Below are 20,012 nucleotides of genomic sequence, written 5' to 3' on the forward strand. Positions count from 1 at the left end.
CTACTCCTCAGCTGTCCCATCCAGGATTTGTTTGAAGGAGAATGGAGAGAACTTGTAACCAGCCCCGGTGTAGAACTTGTTTTGGAACTCCACCCTGTTGTTGGGGGCAAGGAGAAGGGGAATTGAACACAGAAATGAGAGGCTGGCAGCCGGAAGGGAGAAGTGGAGAGAGTGTAAAATCAAGCCCCAGGTGAGGAAGGCACCCCTGGCAGCCACCACAGGAATCCTGGAGTTTCGAGGCTTTATTTTCAAACCCTTCTCTTGCCTCCCCCTGACACCTTCTTCTCCACCCTCCATTTTCTCCAGGCCTTCACTAGTGACCTCAGGGACCACAGCATAACCTCCCCTAGACCCCCAACCACCAGGGAAGTCCTTTCTGGGCAGCACTGTCTGAAGAGATGGTCATGGGACAACGTATCACCACGTGTTACAAGTGGTTCACTTCCATCCTGATCTTCAACTGTGGGGCTTACATAACTGCAGAACTACCAGAGCCTTGACTTATACTTTTATAACTTACATAACAGATACCACAAATGGTCATTTCTGTGTTATTATGCTGCAGAGTTCATTTCTTTAATGACATGGGTAGATATAGCCTCGGGCAGGGAAGGCTATGATTCTCTCAAATCAACAGGTGAGATGGAAAACCTTTTCTTTATGAACAGTGCCCACAGACGGAGGGAGGAAGCATCATTGAAGCTAAGGAGAGTCTGGTCAGGACGTACGGGAAACCTGATGCTTCCGTAGAGAAGACACACCCAAAATTCTTGGCTGAAAATTGACCCAGGAGAGAAACAGAAGCCTAAGCAAACGTCCGCATATTCATCAGTCCAGTGATGGCCAATCATCTCCGGACACATCTATGAATGTCAAGGGCCTCCAGTAAGAGCCTTCTTCCTGGGGGGTACCCTCTTTGAGTTTCCCTTTTCCGAGAACTATTTGCCTGTTCTGTCGGTGTAATTCCCACACTCAGCAACAAGGGCCAGAGAGCCCAGATTCGCTCAGCATCTCCCTCTGTGAGCCTTTCCAATCCATCATCTTACCAACAGTTGGGGTGTCCCTTATGAAGCCAATTATAATAACAAATGAACATTTAAAAGGAATGAATGGGAACTAATAAATCTTCTAGAGCAGTCACTGTGTGTGTGTGTGTGTGTGTGTGTGTGTGTATAAGACATCATTTAATATTATACCAAGAAGGGACGAAATTAAGGATCCAAAAAGGCACAGGAGTTGCTAATGTCACACAACAGGTCAGGATTTGAACCCAGTCAGCTAGCCCTCCCTCCCATCCACCCTCTTTCCCAAGAGAGTGTCTACACTACAAGCAGTTCATACCAGTGCAGCCGCAGGGCATGCAGGAAAGCGGAGAGGCCCTCCATGATCAGAAGGATGGCTACGGTCAGAACAGCGAACACGGCAAAAATGATGAAGACCCCAATGAGTCCTCCCCAGCCGCGCACGCGAAGGCCGATGTGCATCACCATCGTCCAGAGCACTTCAGACAGCTCTGCCAGACACAAGAGAAACACGCTCAGCCGCGTGGTTTAAAGGGCAAATGCAGATTACCCCCATACAGTAATCCTGGATCTGTAGACCCTACAATTCAGCAACTCTGCTCCCAGGTGGAGGACGTGGGCATCTGTGCCCTAGGGTACCTGACTATGGTTATCTACAGCAGTTTTGGAGGAGTTTCCATCAAGAGGACAAGTGTATGATGGCACATTATTCACCAGTGAAGGTGAGCAAACCGTAGCTACTGGCAGCAACATGAAGGAACATCTTACACCAAAGAAGCGAAACACAAAAGAATACATGTAATACGATTTAATACGTACTGAATTCAAATTCATATATGAAAGCCCTAACCCCTAAGGAATGGTACTTGGGAGCTGGGGCCTTTAAGAAGTGAATAGGGGGACTTCTCTGGCTGTCCAGTGGTTAAGACTTTGCCTCCCAAAACCGGGGCCAAAGGTTCGATCCCTGGTTGAGGAACTAAGATCCCACATGCCTTGCGGCCAAAATACCAAAACATAAAACAAGCAATATTGTAACAAGTTCAAAATGGTCAACATAAAAAAAACCTTAAAAAAAAAAAAAGAATTGATTAGGGTTAGATGGGGTCACACAGGTAGGGTCCTCATGATGGTATTAGTGCCCCTTATAAGAAGGGACACCAGAGTCCTCTCACTCCCCCTTCCAGGGACATACTATAATTACAGGAGTTTGTACAAGAAAACAAGCAGCCAAAGCAGTCAAGACCACACTAACTCTGAGCACCTGCTTTTCTGCTGTAAATCAACAACCAGGCTCATTTTCACTGCTTTGGTTTCTATTTATTTAGCACACACTTTGGCCTGGCTTCTCTGTTCTTGGCGTGATGCCCAGGGCTGGGAATGCAGAGTTAAAAGCCAGGGTCCTTACCTTTCAGGAGCTCACAATCTAGCACGGAGACAGGCTAACAAGACAGGGTTACAATCTGTACTAGGTCAGAGCACCTCCAGAACCTAGGGAAGGGCACCTTCCAGACTGGGAACCAGAGAGGAAGACCACCAGGAAAGGTGCCAACCATGTTGAGTTCTGAAGGAGGAATGAGACATCAGGCTGGGGAGAGGGTTAAAGGGAAGAATATTACAGGTGAGGGAGCCGCAGGGCAAACACACAGAGGGCCGAGGTGGCGTGGCATCTTCAGGAGCCTCAGGGCAGTTCCTCGTGGCCACTGCACAGGAAATGGGGAGGGGGTGAGGGTAACAGAGAGCCAGTGGGGGCATGGAGAGAAAAACCAAGAGTCAAGACTGGAGAAGCAGGCAGAAATCAAGAGCAATTTCAAGTTAACTCCATGAGTCAAGATTCCAGATTTAAGTCATTCTTGGGGCTTGAATCTTTACCAATAAATACAAGCAGCCTGTAGAAACTAGGAAAGGCAAGGAAATGAGTCTCCCCAAGAGCTTCCAGAAAAAACAGCTGCCAGCACCTTGTTTTTAAGCCTTTTGCCCTCCAGAACTGTAAGAGAGTCAATTTCACAGTGTTCTAAGCTGCTGTGTGCTGCGCTGTCACGTCCGCTACATTTGTGATAATTTGTTACAGCAGCAACTGGAAGCTGATACAGAGGGTAACCATTTCAGCAATACAAAGCCAGACCTACTGAAAAAAAGTCACTTCTATTAACACTTTGAAAGATTCTGGCAAGCACACCAGAAACAACCCAGAAGGCACTTTCCCCTCCAAGTACATTGCATCTGCTTCTGAAGGGACGTGTGATGGTCACCCTGCCAGGTGGCCCACTCACTCACGTGCGTGTGCCAGACTGAGGGCCCAAAGCCGGAGGTAGGAAGCTGTGTTGGAAATGCAGCCCAGGCAATACTCGATCGTGTGGATGGCCTGATGCACAAAGATGTCTCCAAAATTGAACTGAAAGAGAGAAATTTCTGATGTTACTCCATCAAGTACTTTCTATGCGAACATGTGACAAATGATATATGGAGAAGGCCTGGGCTCTGCTGTGAAGACATTTCTAGTTGAATGAGGGGGAAATAGTTGGAAATAGTAACTCAGGAATGTCTGGTGAAGAATGAACCTTAGCCAAAGAGAGGTCTGGCTTAGTCCTGGCTGCTGGGAGGCAGTTTTGAAACCCTTGAGATTTCCCAAGTGAAAGACAAGTCTATATTCAAGCTCCACTGGTCCCTGGGACCACACCTCATCATCTTTGCTAATCTATACAGAGGCACTTGGTAGTTTAAGTGGGCGCTGGCCTCACCTGAAAGACCTACCATGTGGTTAGAAACCTGAGTCACATGTTATCAACCTAAACCCAACTCCAGGGAGGGAGTTGGAGATTGAGTGCAACCACCTGGACTGCACTTGGGTCAGTCACATAATGACACCCCAATAAAACATGAAACACAGAAGCTGCATGAGCTTCCTGAGTAAGCAACACAATAACACAGCCGCATGTCAGTGTCAACGCCAGGAGAGCTGTGCATCTCTAAGGACACAGGAGCTCTGCATTCAGAACCTCCCAGTGTCAGATTCTGCTGATGTGCCTCTTAGGAGGATTACTAATGTGCAGACTTTGGCTGTAAATAATACTGCAGTTGAAAGTACAGCATTCCCCTGTCTACAAATGACTCAACCCGAGGGAATCTGAGGGCTCCCCACCCCCCGACTTGTGACTGATGTCAGAAGTGTTGGGTAGACTTGGAAGTCTGGAGATGTGTGCTGTTGACCTGGAGCTGGGCTACACGTGGCTGAGGACTAAAGTGGGAGGAGGCCTGGGGAGGGGTCACAGTGATAGGAACGTCTGGTGAGGAATGAGCCTCAGTCACAGAGAGATCTGGCTGAGTCGAGCCGAGCCTGTATGTGCTTTGTCCTGGGAGACCCAGGTATGACTGTACTGGGGGAAAGGGCCGTCCAGCAGAGCCTGGAGTTGCCCCACAAGGGCAGCGGGTTGGTGGAGGAGCTGGCAGGGGCACACTGACTGGATATATCCTGAGGTGAATGAGGAAGATGGATGAGGGAGGTTGTACAAGACAGGCTGGGGCTTGATGAGTCAGAAGATGTGTGGGTTGCAGTCTAAAACATTCCAGCAGGTCTGAAGGACCTGCTAATACCAATCACCACTAACAAGGGTTATTCTCTCTATCTGGAATCTTGTTGGGAAAACTTTCCATGATCCAATTTTTCAGTAATTCTGACTATCCACTGGTACAAATGAATACTTTTTTAAAAAGTAATTAATACCACAAATGGAGCTACTTGTAGCATCTCTGAGGCCTCACAGGAACCCTCTTTCCACTCCAGAATTAGAAGACGCTCCAGTTAAAACCCCCAGCCCGGGGTTCAGGACTCTGGGTGACTTCAGTCATGGGATAAAAAGTCAGCTGCCTTGTCTGGGGAAACATGGCACATTCCCAAAGAGGGGAGTGGCTGCCCTTGGACAGAAAGGGACAGGGAAGGAGGAGAGAAGAACACGATTTGGGCATTCATGTGTGAGGCAATGTCACAAAGATAAGTGAACAAAGCCGAGAAAGAGCCAGGGTTGAGGCAGGAGCAGGCAATGGCAGCCTCTCATGTTTGCATTGGGGCGGAGGACTGGCAATAACCCATGTCTTGCTTCAAGATAAGGGACCAGATTTGGGCTCTGTGATTGTAAATGAGGGCACTGATGGGGAAAATAAACCAGCAGATTCCCAGAGGCACGGTTCTGAGCCAAGGGGTCCTCGGTAACATTTACGAGCTTCTGTGTTACTAAACTTGAAGCTGATATGCATCTCATACTCAGAGCAGTACCTGGGCAAAATTTTAAAATGCCCCCTGATTGGTTGGTAAGTAGCTGTAAACTCAAGTGCTCCCCCTTCCCTGGGATCTCCCCAACTTCCCATGACTTAGGGATGACAAGGCCACCCCCAGCAGGGTCCTCCCGGCCCTCCCAGCTCTCCTGCTTAAGTCCAACCTGATGGGCTGGTGCCCACACACTGCTAAGTCACTTCAGTCATGCCCACACACTGCTGCTGCTGCTGCGGCTGCTGCGAAGTCGCTTCAGTCGTGTACAACTCTGTGAGACCCCAGAGACAGCAGCCCACCAGGCTCCCCCGTCCCTGGGATTCTCCAGGCAAGAGTACTGGAGTGGGATGCCATTGCCTTCTCCGTGCCCACACACTACTGGCTGTTAAATACATGAGCATCCTCCCTGGCTAGAACTGACCTCTAGAAACTGTACAAACTGCAAGCCTTCATAGAATGTCAAGTCCCAAATACCTCTTCTTTAAATAAGCCATTTTCCCCCTAATATTTTGACTGTGCAGCTTGCGGGCTCTCAGTTCCCCAACAAGGGATCGAACCCAGGTCACGGAAGAGGTGGCGCCAAACCTTAACCACTAGGCCACCAGGGAGCTCCCTTAACTACCTCTTGATCGTGGTCATCCTGAGCCCCATGGGCACCTGCAGAAGCGCTGCGGCCAGAGCTGTCGCCCTCAGTGTTCTCGGTGGGGTCTTCTGGGATTCCGGAGGCCTGCAGCTGTCAGCAAACAAGAACATGAAATGGCAGGTTCACTTTTAGGATTACAAAAACCCTCTATAAAATAAAGGCTCTCATTAACTATTAGCTATGTTCCAGATACTGTTCTAAATTCTCGACTATCTCATTTACCCTTTGTAACAATGTTTTTTATGTAAACACAATTATCCCCCCATTGTACAGAAAAGTAAACTAAGGTACAGAAAGGTTAAGAAATGAACCCACAGGATTGCACAGCTATTTAAGGCTAGTTAGTGACAGAGTAGCATCAGTAGGCAGTCTGATCCTGGGCATGTACTTTTCTCCATGGTGTTCAAGAAGGTGCCAGATTAATCATGCTCTTTACAATAAACCAACAGTCTTGTGACCCAAACAGCCAGATTTCTACAAGTAAATCTAATGAGGAGGGATTAATGAGTGCTACTGTCTGAATGCTTGTGACCCCCACAAAGTTTATGTTAAAATCCTAACCCCCAAAGATGAAAGTATTAGAAAGTGGAACATTTGGAAGGCACTTAGGTCATGAGGGTGGAACCCCTGTGAATGGAATTAGTGCCCGTTATAAAGGAGGCTTCAGAGAGCCCCTTAGCTCCATCTGGTCAGGATACACAGAGACGATGCCAGCAGTGAACCAGGAAAGTGGTCTCACAAGAAGGTGATGATACTGACACCCTGGTCATGGACATACAGCCTTCAGAACTGTGAGCAATAGATATCTATTGTTTTAGCCACCCAGGATGTGGTACCTTTTTACACAGCCCAAGTGGACTAGACAAAGACTTTTCCAGCACAAACACACTTTTTATTTTTTTTTATTTTTACTTTATTTTGCTTTACAATACTATATTGGTTTTGCCATCCATTGACATGAATTAGCCACGGATGTACATGAGTTCCCCATCCTGAACCCCCCTCCCACCTCCCACCCCATATTATCTCTCTGGATCATGCCCGTGCACCAGCCCCAAGCATCCTGTATCCTGTATCGAACATAGACTGGCGATTCGTTTCTTACATAACACTTTTTAAAATAAAAGCATTACTTTACAAAAATAGCTAAGAGGCTTCCCTGGCAACTCAGTGGTAAAGAATCCATCTGCCAATGCAGGAAATATTGGTTCGAGCCCTGATTTGGGAAGATCCTGCCAGGGAGCAACTAAGCGCATGTGCTGCAGCTACTGAGCCTGTGCTCTAGAGCCCAGGAGCTACACCTGAGACCATGAGCTGCAACCACTGAAGCCCGCGTGCCTGGAGCCCGGCCTCCACAAGAGAAGCCCCCACAATGAGAAGCCCGAGCACTGAGTAGCCCCTGCTTTCAACTAGAGTAAAGCCCACGCAGCAATGAGCACCCAGTACAGTCCAAAATAAATAAAAATAAAAACTTTTAATAATTTTTTTTTAATAGCTAAGAAAAGAATTCAAGGGGGAAAAAAATCTAGTTGCCATTCAATTTGGCCTGATTTTTATCCTTGAGTCAGAAAAGAATAGTTAACTCAAGTCACCCTGAAACTTGATGTCCCAAGGCCAAAGTTGTTCCTAGAATGATTTCACAGGTAGGGTATTGCAAATTAGGCAAGAAAGTGTCTTTAGCATTCTTTCTTCAGCACATCTGCTCCTAATATTTGCAGACCTTTGGACAAAGGTACAAATGAAAGTCCACGTGCCACATGTTTAAATACTTTAAAGGTATAAATCAAGCCAACAAAGTCCCAAACAAAGTATATTCTGGCCTCTGTCTTGGCAAATAAATTCTCACAAGAGCTTGGAAAGCCAGGTGCAAATTCAACACCCCACACCAGGACAGGGGCACACAGGAGAGTTGGCCCCACAGCTGGCATGCCACCCTTCCCTCCTCACCTCTGATTTCACCTCACAGCACAGGGACCGTGGCCTTCTGGGCACATGTGTGGGCACTCCCACCCAAGATGTCTATGTCCCACCCACACTCCCCCACACACTGCTGCCCCTTGACTACACCAGGGTCAGCAGTGCCCAGGGGCGGGTTGGCCCTTTGTATGACCCAGAAGTGGGCTTGAGTCCCTCTGGACAGGAATTCCAGCGTGCCCGGTATCAAAAGGGGGCTCTGGGTCAGCCTTTTCCCTTGGCCTACGGTTCCTTGCCCCATGGTGAGGAAAGGGTCTCAAGTTAACATTACTTTGTCTTCTTGAAATCCTATTTTCTCTCCCTGTCAGCTTAAAGAAGAAAATATCGAAGAAGAAGTGGAAGACAGTTTTTCCATTTCCATCCCCTAAATGCTAGGCTTCTCTGGACATATCCTGAAATTGGTTCAAGTAAGCATAAACAATTGTGTAGAAGTGTGATCCAGAGGACTTGGAAAATCTCACTGACTCTTTTTCCTATTCAAAATATACTTTTCTACTGCCCTAATAAACATCTCACAATGCCTGAGCTGGATGCTGAAATAAAATAGTAATCAACTTGAAATTAGCTACTTGCAACTTTCTAAAAACATATAAAACACATGCAAAAAGACAGACACAGGTTGTACACAGCAGCACTATCTCTACTTACTGACACTGGAAAAAAGCCGAATAACTATCAATACTGCGAGGCTTTCAAATTGTGGTGCTGGAGAAGACTCTTGAGAGTCCCTTGAACAGCAAGGAGATCAAACCAGTCAATTCTAAAGGAAATCAACCCTGAATATTCATTGGAAAGACTGATGTTGAAGCAGAAGCTCCAATACTTTAGCCACCTGATGTGAGCTGACTCATTGGAAAAGACACTGATGCTGGGAAAGATTGAAGATGGGAGAAGAGGGTGACAGAGGATGAGACGGCTGGATAGTATCACCAACTCAATGGATATGAGTTTGAGCAAGCTCTGGGAGACAGTGGACAGGGAAGCCTAGCAGGCTTCAGCCCATGGGATGGCAAAGAGTTGGACATGACTGAGCAACTGAAAAACAACTATCAATACATGAATAGATAATTAAATGTTGGTACATCCATGCAAGGGAACAATATATGCCAATCATATACATATAATCTCTCAAATATAATATCCAAGGAAGGAAGCCAGATCCAAAAGAAGGCACAGTGCATGATTCCATTTACATAAAGTTCAAGAACAGGGAAAACTAACCTACAGTGTTAGAAATCAGGATAATGGTCAACCTTGGGCCAAGAGGGACAGGAAGCAGGCACAAAGGGACTTCGGGGCCTGATGATGTTCTGAGTCTCCACCTGAGTGCTGGTCACACAAGTGTGTTCATGTGATACGTCACTAATATGCACCCTTATCAGTTGTGTACTTGTATGTGTGTAGTCAGTCAGTTCCGTCATTCAGTCGTGTCCGACTCTTTGCAACCCCATGGACTGCAGCACATCAGGCCTCCCTGTCTATCACCAACTCCCAGAGTTTATCCAAACTCATGTCCATTGAGTCGGTGATGCCATCCAGCCATCTCATCCTCTGTCACCCTCTTCTGCTCCCACCTTCAATCTCTCCCAGCATCAGGGTCTTTTCCAGTGAGTCAGTTCTTCACATCAGGTGGCCAAAGTATTGGAGTTTCAGCTTCAGCATCAGTCCTCCCAATGAATATTCAGGACTGATTTCCCTTAGGATGGACTGGTTGGATCTGCTTGTAGTCCAAGGGACTCTCAAGAGTCTTCTCCAACACCACAGTTCAAAAGCATCAGTTCTTTGGCACTCAACTTTCTTTATAGCCCAAATCTCATATCCAAACATGACTATTGGAAAAACCATAGCTTTGACTAGATGGACGTTTGTTGGCAAAGTAATGTCTCTGCTTTTTAATATGCTGTCTAGGTTGGTCATAACTTTTCTTCCAAGGAACAAACGTTTTTAATTTCATAGCTGTAGTCACCATCTGCAGAGATTTTGGAGCCCAAAAAAATAAAGTCTGTCACTGTTTCCACTGTTTCCCCATCTATTTGTCATGAAGTAATGGGACCAGATGCCATGATCTCAGTTTTCTGAATGTTGAGTTTTAGGCCAACTTTTTCACTCTCCTCTTTCACTTTCAAGAGGCTCTTTAGTTCTTCGCTTTCTGCCATATTTTCTTCTTCGCTTTCTGCAGGGACCCAACATTATAGTATTACAGAGGAGCCTGAGGAAATAGGACCTCTGCTCACATTCCCTGAGGCCCATCAGAACAAATCTGTTTACAATCTCTATGTATTGGGCCTCCTTAAGGTTTCATAGAGGGAACTGGAAAGAGACCAAATAATTCCATTATGGAATCATCTCGTGAATGGAGATGGGAGGAAATGTTTCGAACATGAGAAAGGACCATCTAATCAGCCTAAGGAATCAACCAACAGCCCTACACTCCAAGGGCCAAGGAGACAAACCTCCAATCAGTCTTTGGGAGCTCCTGTTCCCCTGAGCCAGTCTAGGAGGTACCATCCAAGATGGCAGACCACAGAAACACCTCTACTTTCTTCCGCATTGTACACATCATCCATGGGAGAAGGGAGAAATCCATCACTTTGAGTTCCACCACTATTTAAATAGTTTTGCTGAGCAAAGAATAAGACAAGCTATGCTTTGAGAGTCCCGGGACTCTGGACAGCCAGCAGGAACCCAGCCCTCAGATTACGAGCAGGTGGAGCTTCTAGGAAAAACAGCTGCATCTATGTCTGCAGAAAAGATATTTGCCACCTTCCTTTCAAACACCCATCACCTATTTGGACAATGGTCCACCTCAGCTGTCCTTCACCATCTTGGTCTCTCACCAGTTAACCAAACAATAAACAAGTATTCTTTGCTTTGCCTTCCTATGTGTGTATATCCCACATAAATTATATTTCAGACAGGCTTTAGATCTAGTCAAGCCTGGCAGGAAAGAGTGGGAGGGGCAGGTGATTTAGAAAGACGGCGCCACCGAGGGACGAACCTCCTGAACTTCAGCCTCATCTGATCTAGATCCCTGACTCAAATGTCAGCCAGGTCACAGTTTAGAAAAAAAAGGTTTATCCAAATATATTCACAACCACTTAAAATACACTTGATCTCAGAACAGCCCATTTAATCTTTTGCACTAACAGAGGGAAGCAGAGACTGATCATTTCAAACAGCACCTGTGTGTCATTTCTAGACTCGAAAGCTCCCTGGACAGTTGATCTTCCTTATTCCTACTTGATTTAGGCAGACAGTAAATTCTTTATCAACCCCTGAGTAAACCTGAGGCTCCGGAGAAATTTAGACCAAAGGAGGAAGCGGGCTTAAACTGGTGTTTGCAAATAGAGTGAGAGATCACAAATAAACAAGAATGGACTTATTTGAATTTGTTTACTCCTCTAGCTTCGTCACACGATCTGTAACACGATAAAGCGCGTGCATACTAAGCCGATTCAGTTGTGTCCGACTTTTGCGACAGTATCAACTGCAACCCACTAGGCTCCTCTGTCTGTGGCATTCTCCAGGCAAAAATACTGGAGGAGGTTGCCACGCCCTCCTCCACGGGATCTTCCCAACCCAGAGATCGAAGCCCTGTCACATTACATTTCCTGCATTGACAGGTGGATTCTTTACCACTAGCACCACCTGGGAAGCCCAACATAACATAGTAAAAGCCCACAGCTTTATGAAAAACAATGTTCAGTACACACTAAACCTGTAGTAAAAGACTTATTTTTAACTAAAAAGAAAACCACGTTCAGACCCTTAGAGATCATTAACCAACCCTAGACTCAGTACACACACCCCAAGAACAGTTCGCAACACATAATCTTTAAATGTGACCACTAGGCTGGACCATAAGGAAGGCAGAGTGCCTAAGAATTGATGCTTTTGAACTATGGTGCTGGAGAAGACTCTTGAGAGTTCAGGGACAGTAAGGGGATCAAACCAGACAATCCTAAGGGAAATCAACCCTGCATATTCATTAGAAGGACTAATGCTGAAACTTTCAATACTTTGACCGTGTGATGCAGAGAGCCGACTCATTGGAAAAGACCCTGATGCTGGAAAAGACTGAAGGCAGAAAGAGAAGAGGCTGGCAGAGGATGAGATGGTGGATGGCATCACCAACTCAATGGACATGAGTGTGAGCAAACTCTGGGAGACGCTGAGAGACAGAGAGGCCTGGCAAGCTGCAGTCCACGGGATCACAAAGTCAGACAGTACTTAATGACTGAACAATTATGCTGGAAACGAGATGACCCCAAAGAAAAGCTGAGCTCTATAGAGGAAGCATACCTGGGGTGGGCCAGTTCCTCACCTCTCCACCCTCACCTCAGCAGGCTCTTCAGGCCCTGGTACACCCAGCATTTTCTATAAACCCCTGACTTATATTTCCAGGGAACCCACACTCCTAACCACAGTGAGGGAACTGAAGGGGATGGTGCTTACCTGGGATTTCCGATGGTTGGCTCGAAGGATAAATGGCTTAATCAGAAGCATCCATGGCACAGAGATCAAAGCCATGATAACAAAGAAACTCTGGACTTCTTGCTGTAAGACCAAAATGTGAAGGTCTTAGCGCTTCAAGGTGACGGCACAGCATACTTTAGATGATACAAATGATTATTATGGATCAACTACACATGATCAATACACACGATCAACCGTGTATGATACTCCACAATCATTTGGAGAGATCAGAAGCATTTCAGTAAACCCATTCGCCTTCCCATCGTGGGCTATTCCCACTGCAGAGAGAGACCTGTCAGTCTGGTGGTGTGGGGTGTCCACTCATGGCAGGCACAGGGGACTTCCTCTCTTTATTCCTTACTTTCCATGAAGCCCCTGATTGTACACCCACACCGTATGGAGCCAGTCACTGGACAGGGGTGTTCACGAGCCACATCATAAGGGCATTTTATTTGTCTCATGTCTCCCTGACTCTGTTCTGTGCAGACAGTTAGCACTGGTCCTGGAAAAAGATCAGGCCTGGCGCTTTACCAGTCACTCTGGAGTGACCAAAAGTCCTTGCATCACTTTAAGTCACAGACATTATCTCCATCAGTAATCCTGCTTTTTTTAAAAAAAAAAATATGTATTTATTTACTTGACTGAATATTACTTTATTTAATTGTGGTATGTGGTATCTAGTTCCCTCACCAGTGATCAAACCTACGCCCCTGCATTAGGAGCATGGCATCTTAGCCACTAGACCACCAGCAAAGTCCCTCCATCAATAATCTTATATTTCCAGTATTACTGAGCCCTGCTGCTCTCACATCCAAAAAAAGTACTCACGATGGCCACTTGACTTGCACAGTCTCATCGTGGGTGAGTTATCTAATGGGTCAGGGACATCTGGACTGAACTCTCACTGTCTGTGTGTGTGTGTGTGTGTGTGTGTGTGTGTGCCACAATTCACTTCATTTTGGAATGAGACGTCCATGGTCTTTGTGCCTCGTTGAAACCCAGGAGTCATCCCAGTTTATCATCCTGTTAGGTATTTCCTTTCACATCCTCGACCCCACCGCTTCTTCTTACCCTCCTGAGTCACCAGGTTTGAGGAATGACCCATGGCTCCTGTGGTCTAAAGGACCAAGATGCCGGGGGAGGCTTTTTCAGAGCCACTGTGTTCAGAGTAAAAGGGAAAATGTTTCTTGAGCCCTCACATTTCTCTAACTCTCTGGCATGCTCCCAGTGAGACGATTTATCATCATCCCAACTGTAGTAAGATTTACCCCAGTAACAGTGATTTACCCCCACTAACTGTGATAACATCTTACTTGCTCCATCTCCTACCCTCTTCCACCCTTAATTACTTACAAGGAGAACGGGAGGTGGGGTGGGAACAATATGCAAGGCACTCGCCAGTCCCAGGCCCCTGCCCTCGAAGCTACCTCATTGCCTTCTGCCTGATTTTATATCATGCTTTTCCCCTTCACAATGTCTAAAGCAACCAGAAGTGTCACCTGAGCTGTTGCTCTTCTCTTTGATACTGAAACACAGCACAAAGCAGCCAGGGCAGTGTTGGGAGCATGCGTGCTCACTCACTCAGTCATATCCAACTCTTCGCAACCCCATGGACTGTAGCCCACCAGGCTCCTCTGTCCATGGGATTCTCCAGGCAAGAATACCAGAGTGGGTTGCCATTTCCTCCTCCAGGGGATCTTCCCAACCCAGGGATCAAACGCATGTCTCCTGCACTGGCAGGAGGATTTTGTATCACTGAACTACCTGAGAAGCCCACCAAATATTTATTTATTTGACTGTGGCATGTGGGATCCAGCTCCCTGACCAGGGATCCAACCTGGGCCCTCCTGCACCAGGAGTACAAAGACCCATCCTTTGGACCACCAGGGAAATCCCATGGACAGAGGAGCTTGGCGTGCTATGGTCCATGAGGTCTCAAAGAACTGAACACGACTTAGCAACTAAACAACAAAAACTAGGGTTTACTTTTATAATAAAAGATTATTCCATTTTAAGATACTATTTAGAGCACTTACAGTTTCAAGCCAATCAATTTGAAGGATTATTTTTCTCTTTCTTCACAGACAACGTACAAGCCAGTTTTCAACCCCACGGCTATAACCCATCAGGTGCATTACCCAAACAGAAACCACTGGAGCTGCCTCAAAATGTGGAGAAGTTATTCATTCAGGGGCTTCTGAAATCTGAAGAACCGAACACGTTGGGTGCTGAGATGGCTCAGTCTTACAGATAATTACTCTCTGCAAAACCCAAGAGCAGGAGAGATTTGACATAATCAAAATGCATGAAAGAAAAAGAAAGCCCAGAAGTACCTGATATTGGTACAGAGGTACATTCGAAGAGTCCTTGTAGTTAAATAGGAACATGTTGATGAAGTGGATAAGGATGCTCGGGGCTCGCCGGGACACAGAGACACTGAAGGAGCACCATTTGAAGATGATCATGAAGACCAGGTATCCAAAAAGACTCAGGATAAAAATCATCTCAGGGATGAACTGCAGAATGATGTTCAAAGTGTTTCTGAAGAACCTGGGGGTGGAAAACACACATACAAGAGAGAACACTGAAGGAATGCCAATCACTCACCATTCTCTCCAAAGACCCAAGTGTTGATTTTTTTGTTTTTTGAATCCTGCATCCTCTCTCCAGGTAAGCAGTAATCATGCATGGATGGAAAAATGAGAAAGAAAGGTGCTTTTGCACAAACAGTTCAGAGAGAGCCACGGTCTAAAAGGTAAAGTCATGAGGCAAAGGACAGGCTCACACAGACAGCTGGCGACCCAGGCACAGCTTCCTGTGCCGACCCAATTCATACCTACACAGTCAAGGGCATAAGGATACAGACGCAAGGCTTGACAGCTATTCTCAAAAGGATGCTCTGAAACAGGTGTTGGCCAACAACAACCCATGAGCCAAACTGAGCCCATTACCTAGTTTTGCACAGCCTGGTTTTTACATTTTTTAATGGTTTGGGGAAAATCAAAAGAACAATATTTTATGACCCAAGAAAACTATAGGAAATCCAAATTTCAGTTTTAATTTGACTGGAACACAATCACACTCATTTGTTTACGCACTGTCTGTGGCAGTGTTCATTCACGCTACAACACTGGAATTGAGGAGCAGTGACAGAGACCACCTGCCCTGCAAAGCCTAGCATAGTTACTGCCTGGCCCTTCACACAGAAGATTTGTCAACTCCTGCTCCAAGACACAGAGAGAGTCCCACGAGACTAAGCTGGGGGATCCCCAGGTAAAACGTCAGAAAGAGCCTGTTAATTATAAGAGCTATTGCAGGGAAAATGGAGATCCCGTGATAAAGCAGGCTTGAGAGAGATCGTTGAGGCTGGCCTGACACACGATGCTAACCACAGTCCACCCGGAAAGCCCTTTCTGGTTTTATCCTGGTTTTACCTCATGTCACTCTCACAGCACTTTCAGGCAGGCAGCAGCACCAAGGCATTGTCCTTCACTTACTCACTAAACCGTTCTTATTTTTCAAGTAGAATCATATGTGTATTGGTTTTCCAGTAGACACGGGGCACCACAAGACTGGTTCTGGCCAATGAAATGGGAACAGAGGTGGCACGTGTCACTCTGGGTGGAAGCTTAAGAATCAGTGTGTAACTGACCGCTCTCTCCTGCCACAGCAACTCGCAACTTCTAGGTGGCGGCCGCCCATCAGCCCTGGTCCTAGTGTGAGGATAAGATGAGCAGCACCCCCAGTGGCCCATCATGACATGTATCATGGCCTTGAGACACTGAGATTTGAGAGTTGCTTGTTTCTACACAATAACTCACCCATTCTGACTCCTCTATTCCCACTCTGTGGAAGAAAACAATCACAGACACATTCAGCAACACATCTGTGATCATGCAGCGACAAGCATGTCAAATCTGATTCTAAACCCTGCATCATTTCTGCAGTACGGTACTGCACTCCTGGAAGGTGGGTTTTGGTGATACCTACAAGTGGCCGTGTCCATAAAGGGTCTCTAAATAGGCTGTTTTCAAGCATTTACAACTTTAGCACAAATATGCAAGTTTGACAAGCTTTGGTAGAGATAGAGCATAACAGAAAGGATAGCTGGAGAAATTAACCACCAAAGAAGTAAAAGAGAGGCCACTGCCAGTATGAAGAAATGAATACCACGTGGAATTCAGAATCTGAGGGCACTCTGGCCCAAATGCAGTGGGGCTGAACCCAGACAGAGCGGCAGCTGAGGCCTGGTGGGTTGGGAGGAGACAGAACACTGTGGCTGCAGCCCATGGGGTTATGAGGAGTCAGACACAACCATGAGGCTACACAGCAACAACAACAGCACTGTGGGCTTGCAGTCTCTTCCTGAACTCTCAAATATTTCTCAGGTGAAAGGCGCACTCAGCTCAGGAGAAACAGAGGTATCATTTCTGGCAAATCAGCTTGTCCAAGCTCATGCCAAGAGACCCAGGATGGTAAAGAATCTGCCTGCAATGCAGGAGACCCAGGTTCGATCCCTAGGTCAGGAAGATCCCCTGGAGGAGGAAATGGCTTCCCCACTCTAGTAATCTTGTCTGGGAAATACCATGGACAGAGAAGCCTAGTGGGCTACAGGCCATAAGGTCGCAAAGAGCTGGACGACTGAGCAACTAACACTCTCACACACCTTAGGAAGGAAACTTACAGATGGATGCAGGACCGAACTGGTGGCCCTGTCACCACTCATCACCGACATGGTCAGACCAACAGGCAGAAAGTTCATCACAGAACCTACCTGTAATTGAAAAGGCTGAGAATGACACCAAAAACCATCTGGACAATTCCCAGGATAACTGACATCTTCATCTTATAGGAGTTCAAAAATGTTAGCTTGTTTGAAGCCAAGTTCCAAATCTGGAAGGGAAAAAAGACAAGAAGCACATGAGACCAAAGGGAGAAAGCAGCACTGACATGCACACCCCACCATGTGCAAAACAGATGATAGCTGCTGAGAAGCTGCTGTGTAACCCAGGAACCCCAGCACTGACATGCACACCCCACCATGTGCAAAAGAGATAGCTGCTGAGAAGCTGCTATGTAACGGGAAGCCCAGCCTGGCGCTGTGTGATGACCTAGAGAGGCGGGATAGGGAAGGGGAGGGAGGCAGTGTATGTATGATTATGGCTGATTTTCACTGTTGTATGGCAGAAACCAACACGAGATCGTAAAGTAATTTTCCCCCAAATTAAAGAAAGAAATACATGAGACCAGAGTCTAGAAGTTCTATCAGAGTCAGGTACTAGAGCTATGTTTGCTCTGAGAAAGTCACTCAGGGAAGCACCTCCACTACCCTGATCAACCACTTTGGCATCAGAGCTGCACCAGGCTTGTCCTGCACCCTCTGCTTTGCCTGCCTGGTTGGCCAGTACCCACAGGATCACTCAACACGGTGAGGGCAGGGTTACCTGTACACTTTAGACCCAGCCTGGAAAAGCTAAAAATGTTCATGGGTAAGTACCAGGCACATACTAAGCCCTTTAAGTATATTTATCTCATTTAATTCTAATAAAAAACCCTATGAGATAGTTATAAGTATTCTCACTTTATAGATAAGTACAATTACAAAATCTCAGGGAGACTGTTATTTACACACTCAGGGAGAAATAATATAACAGCAAATGGGGCATTTATTCCATATGCACCAAACTCTTCTGGGTGTTTTACCTATAAAATCCATTTACTCTTCTTAGCAACTCTATGAGGACTATTATTACACCCATTTTACAGACGAGAAAACAGAGACACAGGAAAATAATTTGCTCAAAATCACATAGCAAGTAAACAGAAAAGCCAAGATTTAAACACAGGCTGTCTGATCCTAAATCACCGGCTTTTAACCACTGTGTAATGTTCATTTATTATAAAATATTTACAACACTTTTAGAAAATCCCCTCAGCTGATGCTCAAATATTTTGTGATGTGATTCACAAATAGATGTGTAACACAGTTAGTAAATGCAGCTGTAGAAATCTACATTATGTAAAAATCAAACCCTTCATTAATACATATAAGTGCTATTAATAGAAATGTTCTATTAAAGAGATCATCTCTGGGGAATCAGATTGTAGGAACAGGAAAGGCAAGAAAGCCAACTCATTCTTTAAAATAATTTTTGCATTATATGGAGTTTTAATCATATATATTGTTGCTGTTGTTCAGTCACTAAGTCACATCCTACTCTTTGCAATCCAATGGACTGCAGCACACCAGGCTTCCCTGTCCTTTATTATCTCCCGGAGTTTGCTCACATTCACGTCCATTGTGTCGATGATGTATAATTATTTTACAAGAAAAAGACTAAAACATTTTAAAAACCTAAATGTTACTAGGGAAAAATGTATCATTTTCAGCATCCCACCTTGCCTTTCACCCTCACATTTTTCTAACTAGTGGGCAGATGACAAAATTGAATGCAGACGAGAGACCATTTCCCAGATAGCTAAGTGGTAAAGAATCTCCTGCCAATGCAGGAGACACAAGAGATGCAGGTTCAGCCCCTGGTTTGGAAAGATCCCCAGGAGGAAGAAACGGCAACCCACTCCAGTATTCCTGCCTGGAAAAGCCCATGGACAGAGGAGCCTGACAGGCTGGAGGCCATAGAGTCGCAAAGGAGCTGTACACGACTGAGCACGCACGCAGAGACTGGATTACTCAGTTTTGAAAGGCTAAGTACGCTATTCTCTGTTTGTCTGTGAGGAGCAAAACTAGACAGATAAGATTTGCTGATGCATCAGATGGGGGCTGTGAAGAGAACAGACAAGACGGTGGGAGCAATGATATTCAAAGGAAAGAAAAGTCAAACAGACCTTAAAAATCACACCCATCTATACTCCCCCTCTGCCTGCCTGCTACTCGTGAAACTCCTAGGACCAAAGATAAAGCCTTCCAGTCTACAAAAATAACAACTTGTGTTTATTTTTAGCACCTTGCAGCTTACCAACCAGGCTTCAAGGATTTAACCTATTTTGATAAAACTTAAAATGCAAGTGCCAAGTAAAAACCAGTCCTGGGTGATGCTCGCTGTTTTTATACGAGAGGGGAGGCAGGCAGAAAGTGGGAGGACTCAAAACTGAAGGGAGGGTGAACCCCAAGAGAGGAGAGACCAGAGAAACAATTTTACTGCAGTATTATCCCTCAATTAAAAGCCGCTTGTTATTGGAAGGAAAGCTGTAACAAACTTAGCATATTAAAAAGCAGACATCACTTTGCCGGCAAAAGTCTGTATAGTCAAAGCTATGGTTTTTCCAGTGGTCATGTATGGATGTGAAAATTGGACCATAAAGAAGAATGAACATCAAAGAATTGATGCTTTCGAACTATGGTGTTGGAGAAGACTCTTGCGAGTCTCGGACTTCAAGGAGATCAAACCAGTCAATCCTAAAGGAAATCAACCCTGAATATTCATTGGAAGGACTGATGCTAAAGCTGAAGCTCCAATCCTTTGGCCACCTGATGCAAAGAGCCAACTCACTGGAAAAACCCTGATGCTGGGAAAGATTGAGAGCAGAAGGAGAAGGGGGCAGCAGAGGATGAGATGGTTGGATGGCATCACCAACTCAATGGACAGGAGTTTGAGCAAGCTCCAGGAAACAG

The 20,012-nt window shown here is 45.9% G+C and overlaps 1 protein-coding gene across 1 annotated transcript in view; it reads right to left on the reverse strand.

Moving 5' to 3' along the window:
- The window catches only part of ATP6V0A4 (ATPase H+ transporting V0 subunit a4), a 44,798-nt gene continuing 24,786 nt past the window's right edge, over positions 1-20,012 (reverse strand). Inside the window, exons 14-20 of the mRNA XM_068973041.1 lie at positions 17,154-17,272; positions 14,713-14,929; positions 12,359-12,460; positions 5,909-6,019; positions 3,297-3,414; positions 1,342-1,513; positions 1-94 (exon numbers count right to left, since the gene is read on the reverse strand). Of these exons, the coding sequence (XP_068829142.1) occupies positions 1-94; positions 1,342-1,513; positions 3,297-3,414; positions 5,909-6,019; positions 12,359-12,460; positions 14,713-14,929; positions 17,154-17,272 (933 nt within the window). The remainder of the gene's footprint in view (positions 95-1,341; positions 1,514-3,296; positions 3,415-5,908; positions 6,020-12,358; positions 12,461-14,712; positions 14,930-17,153; positions 17,273-20,012) is intronic.

Source organism: Capricornis sumatraensis, chromosome 5, assembly GCF_032405125.1.
Source record: "Capricornis sumatraensis isolate serow.1 chromosome 5, serow.2, whole genome shotgun sequence".
Taxonomy (NCBI): domain Eukaryota; kingdom Metazoa; phylum Chordata; class Mammalia; order Artiodactyla; family Bovidae; genus Capricornis; species Capricornis sumatraensis.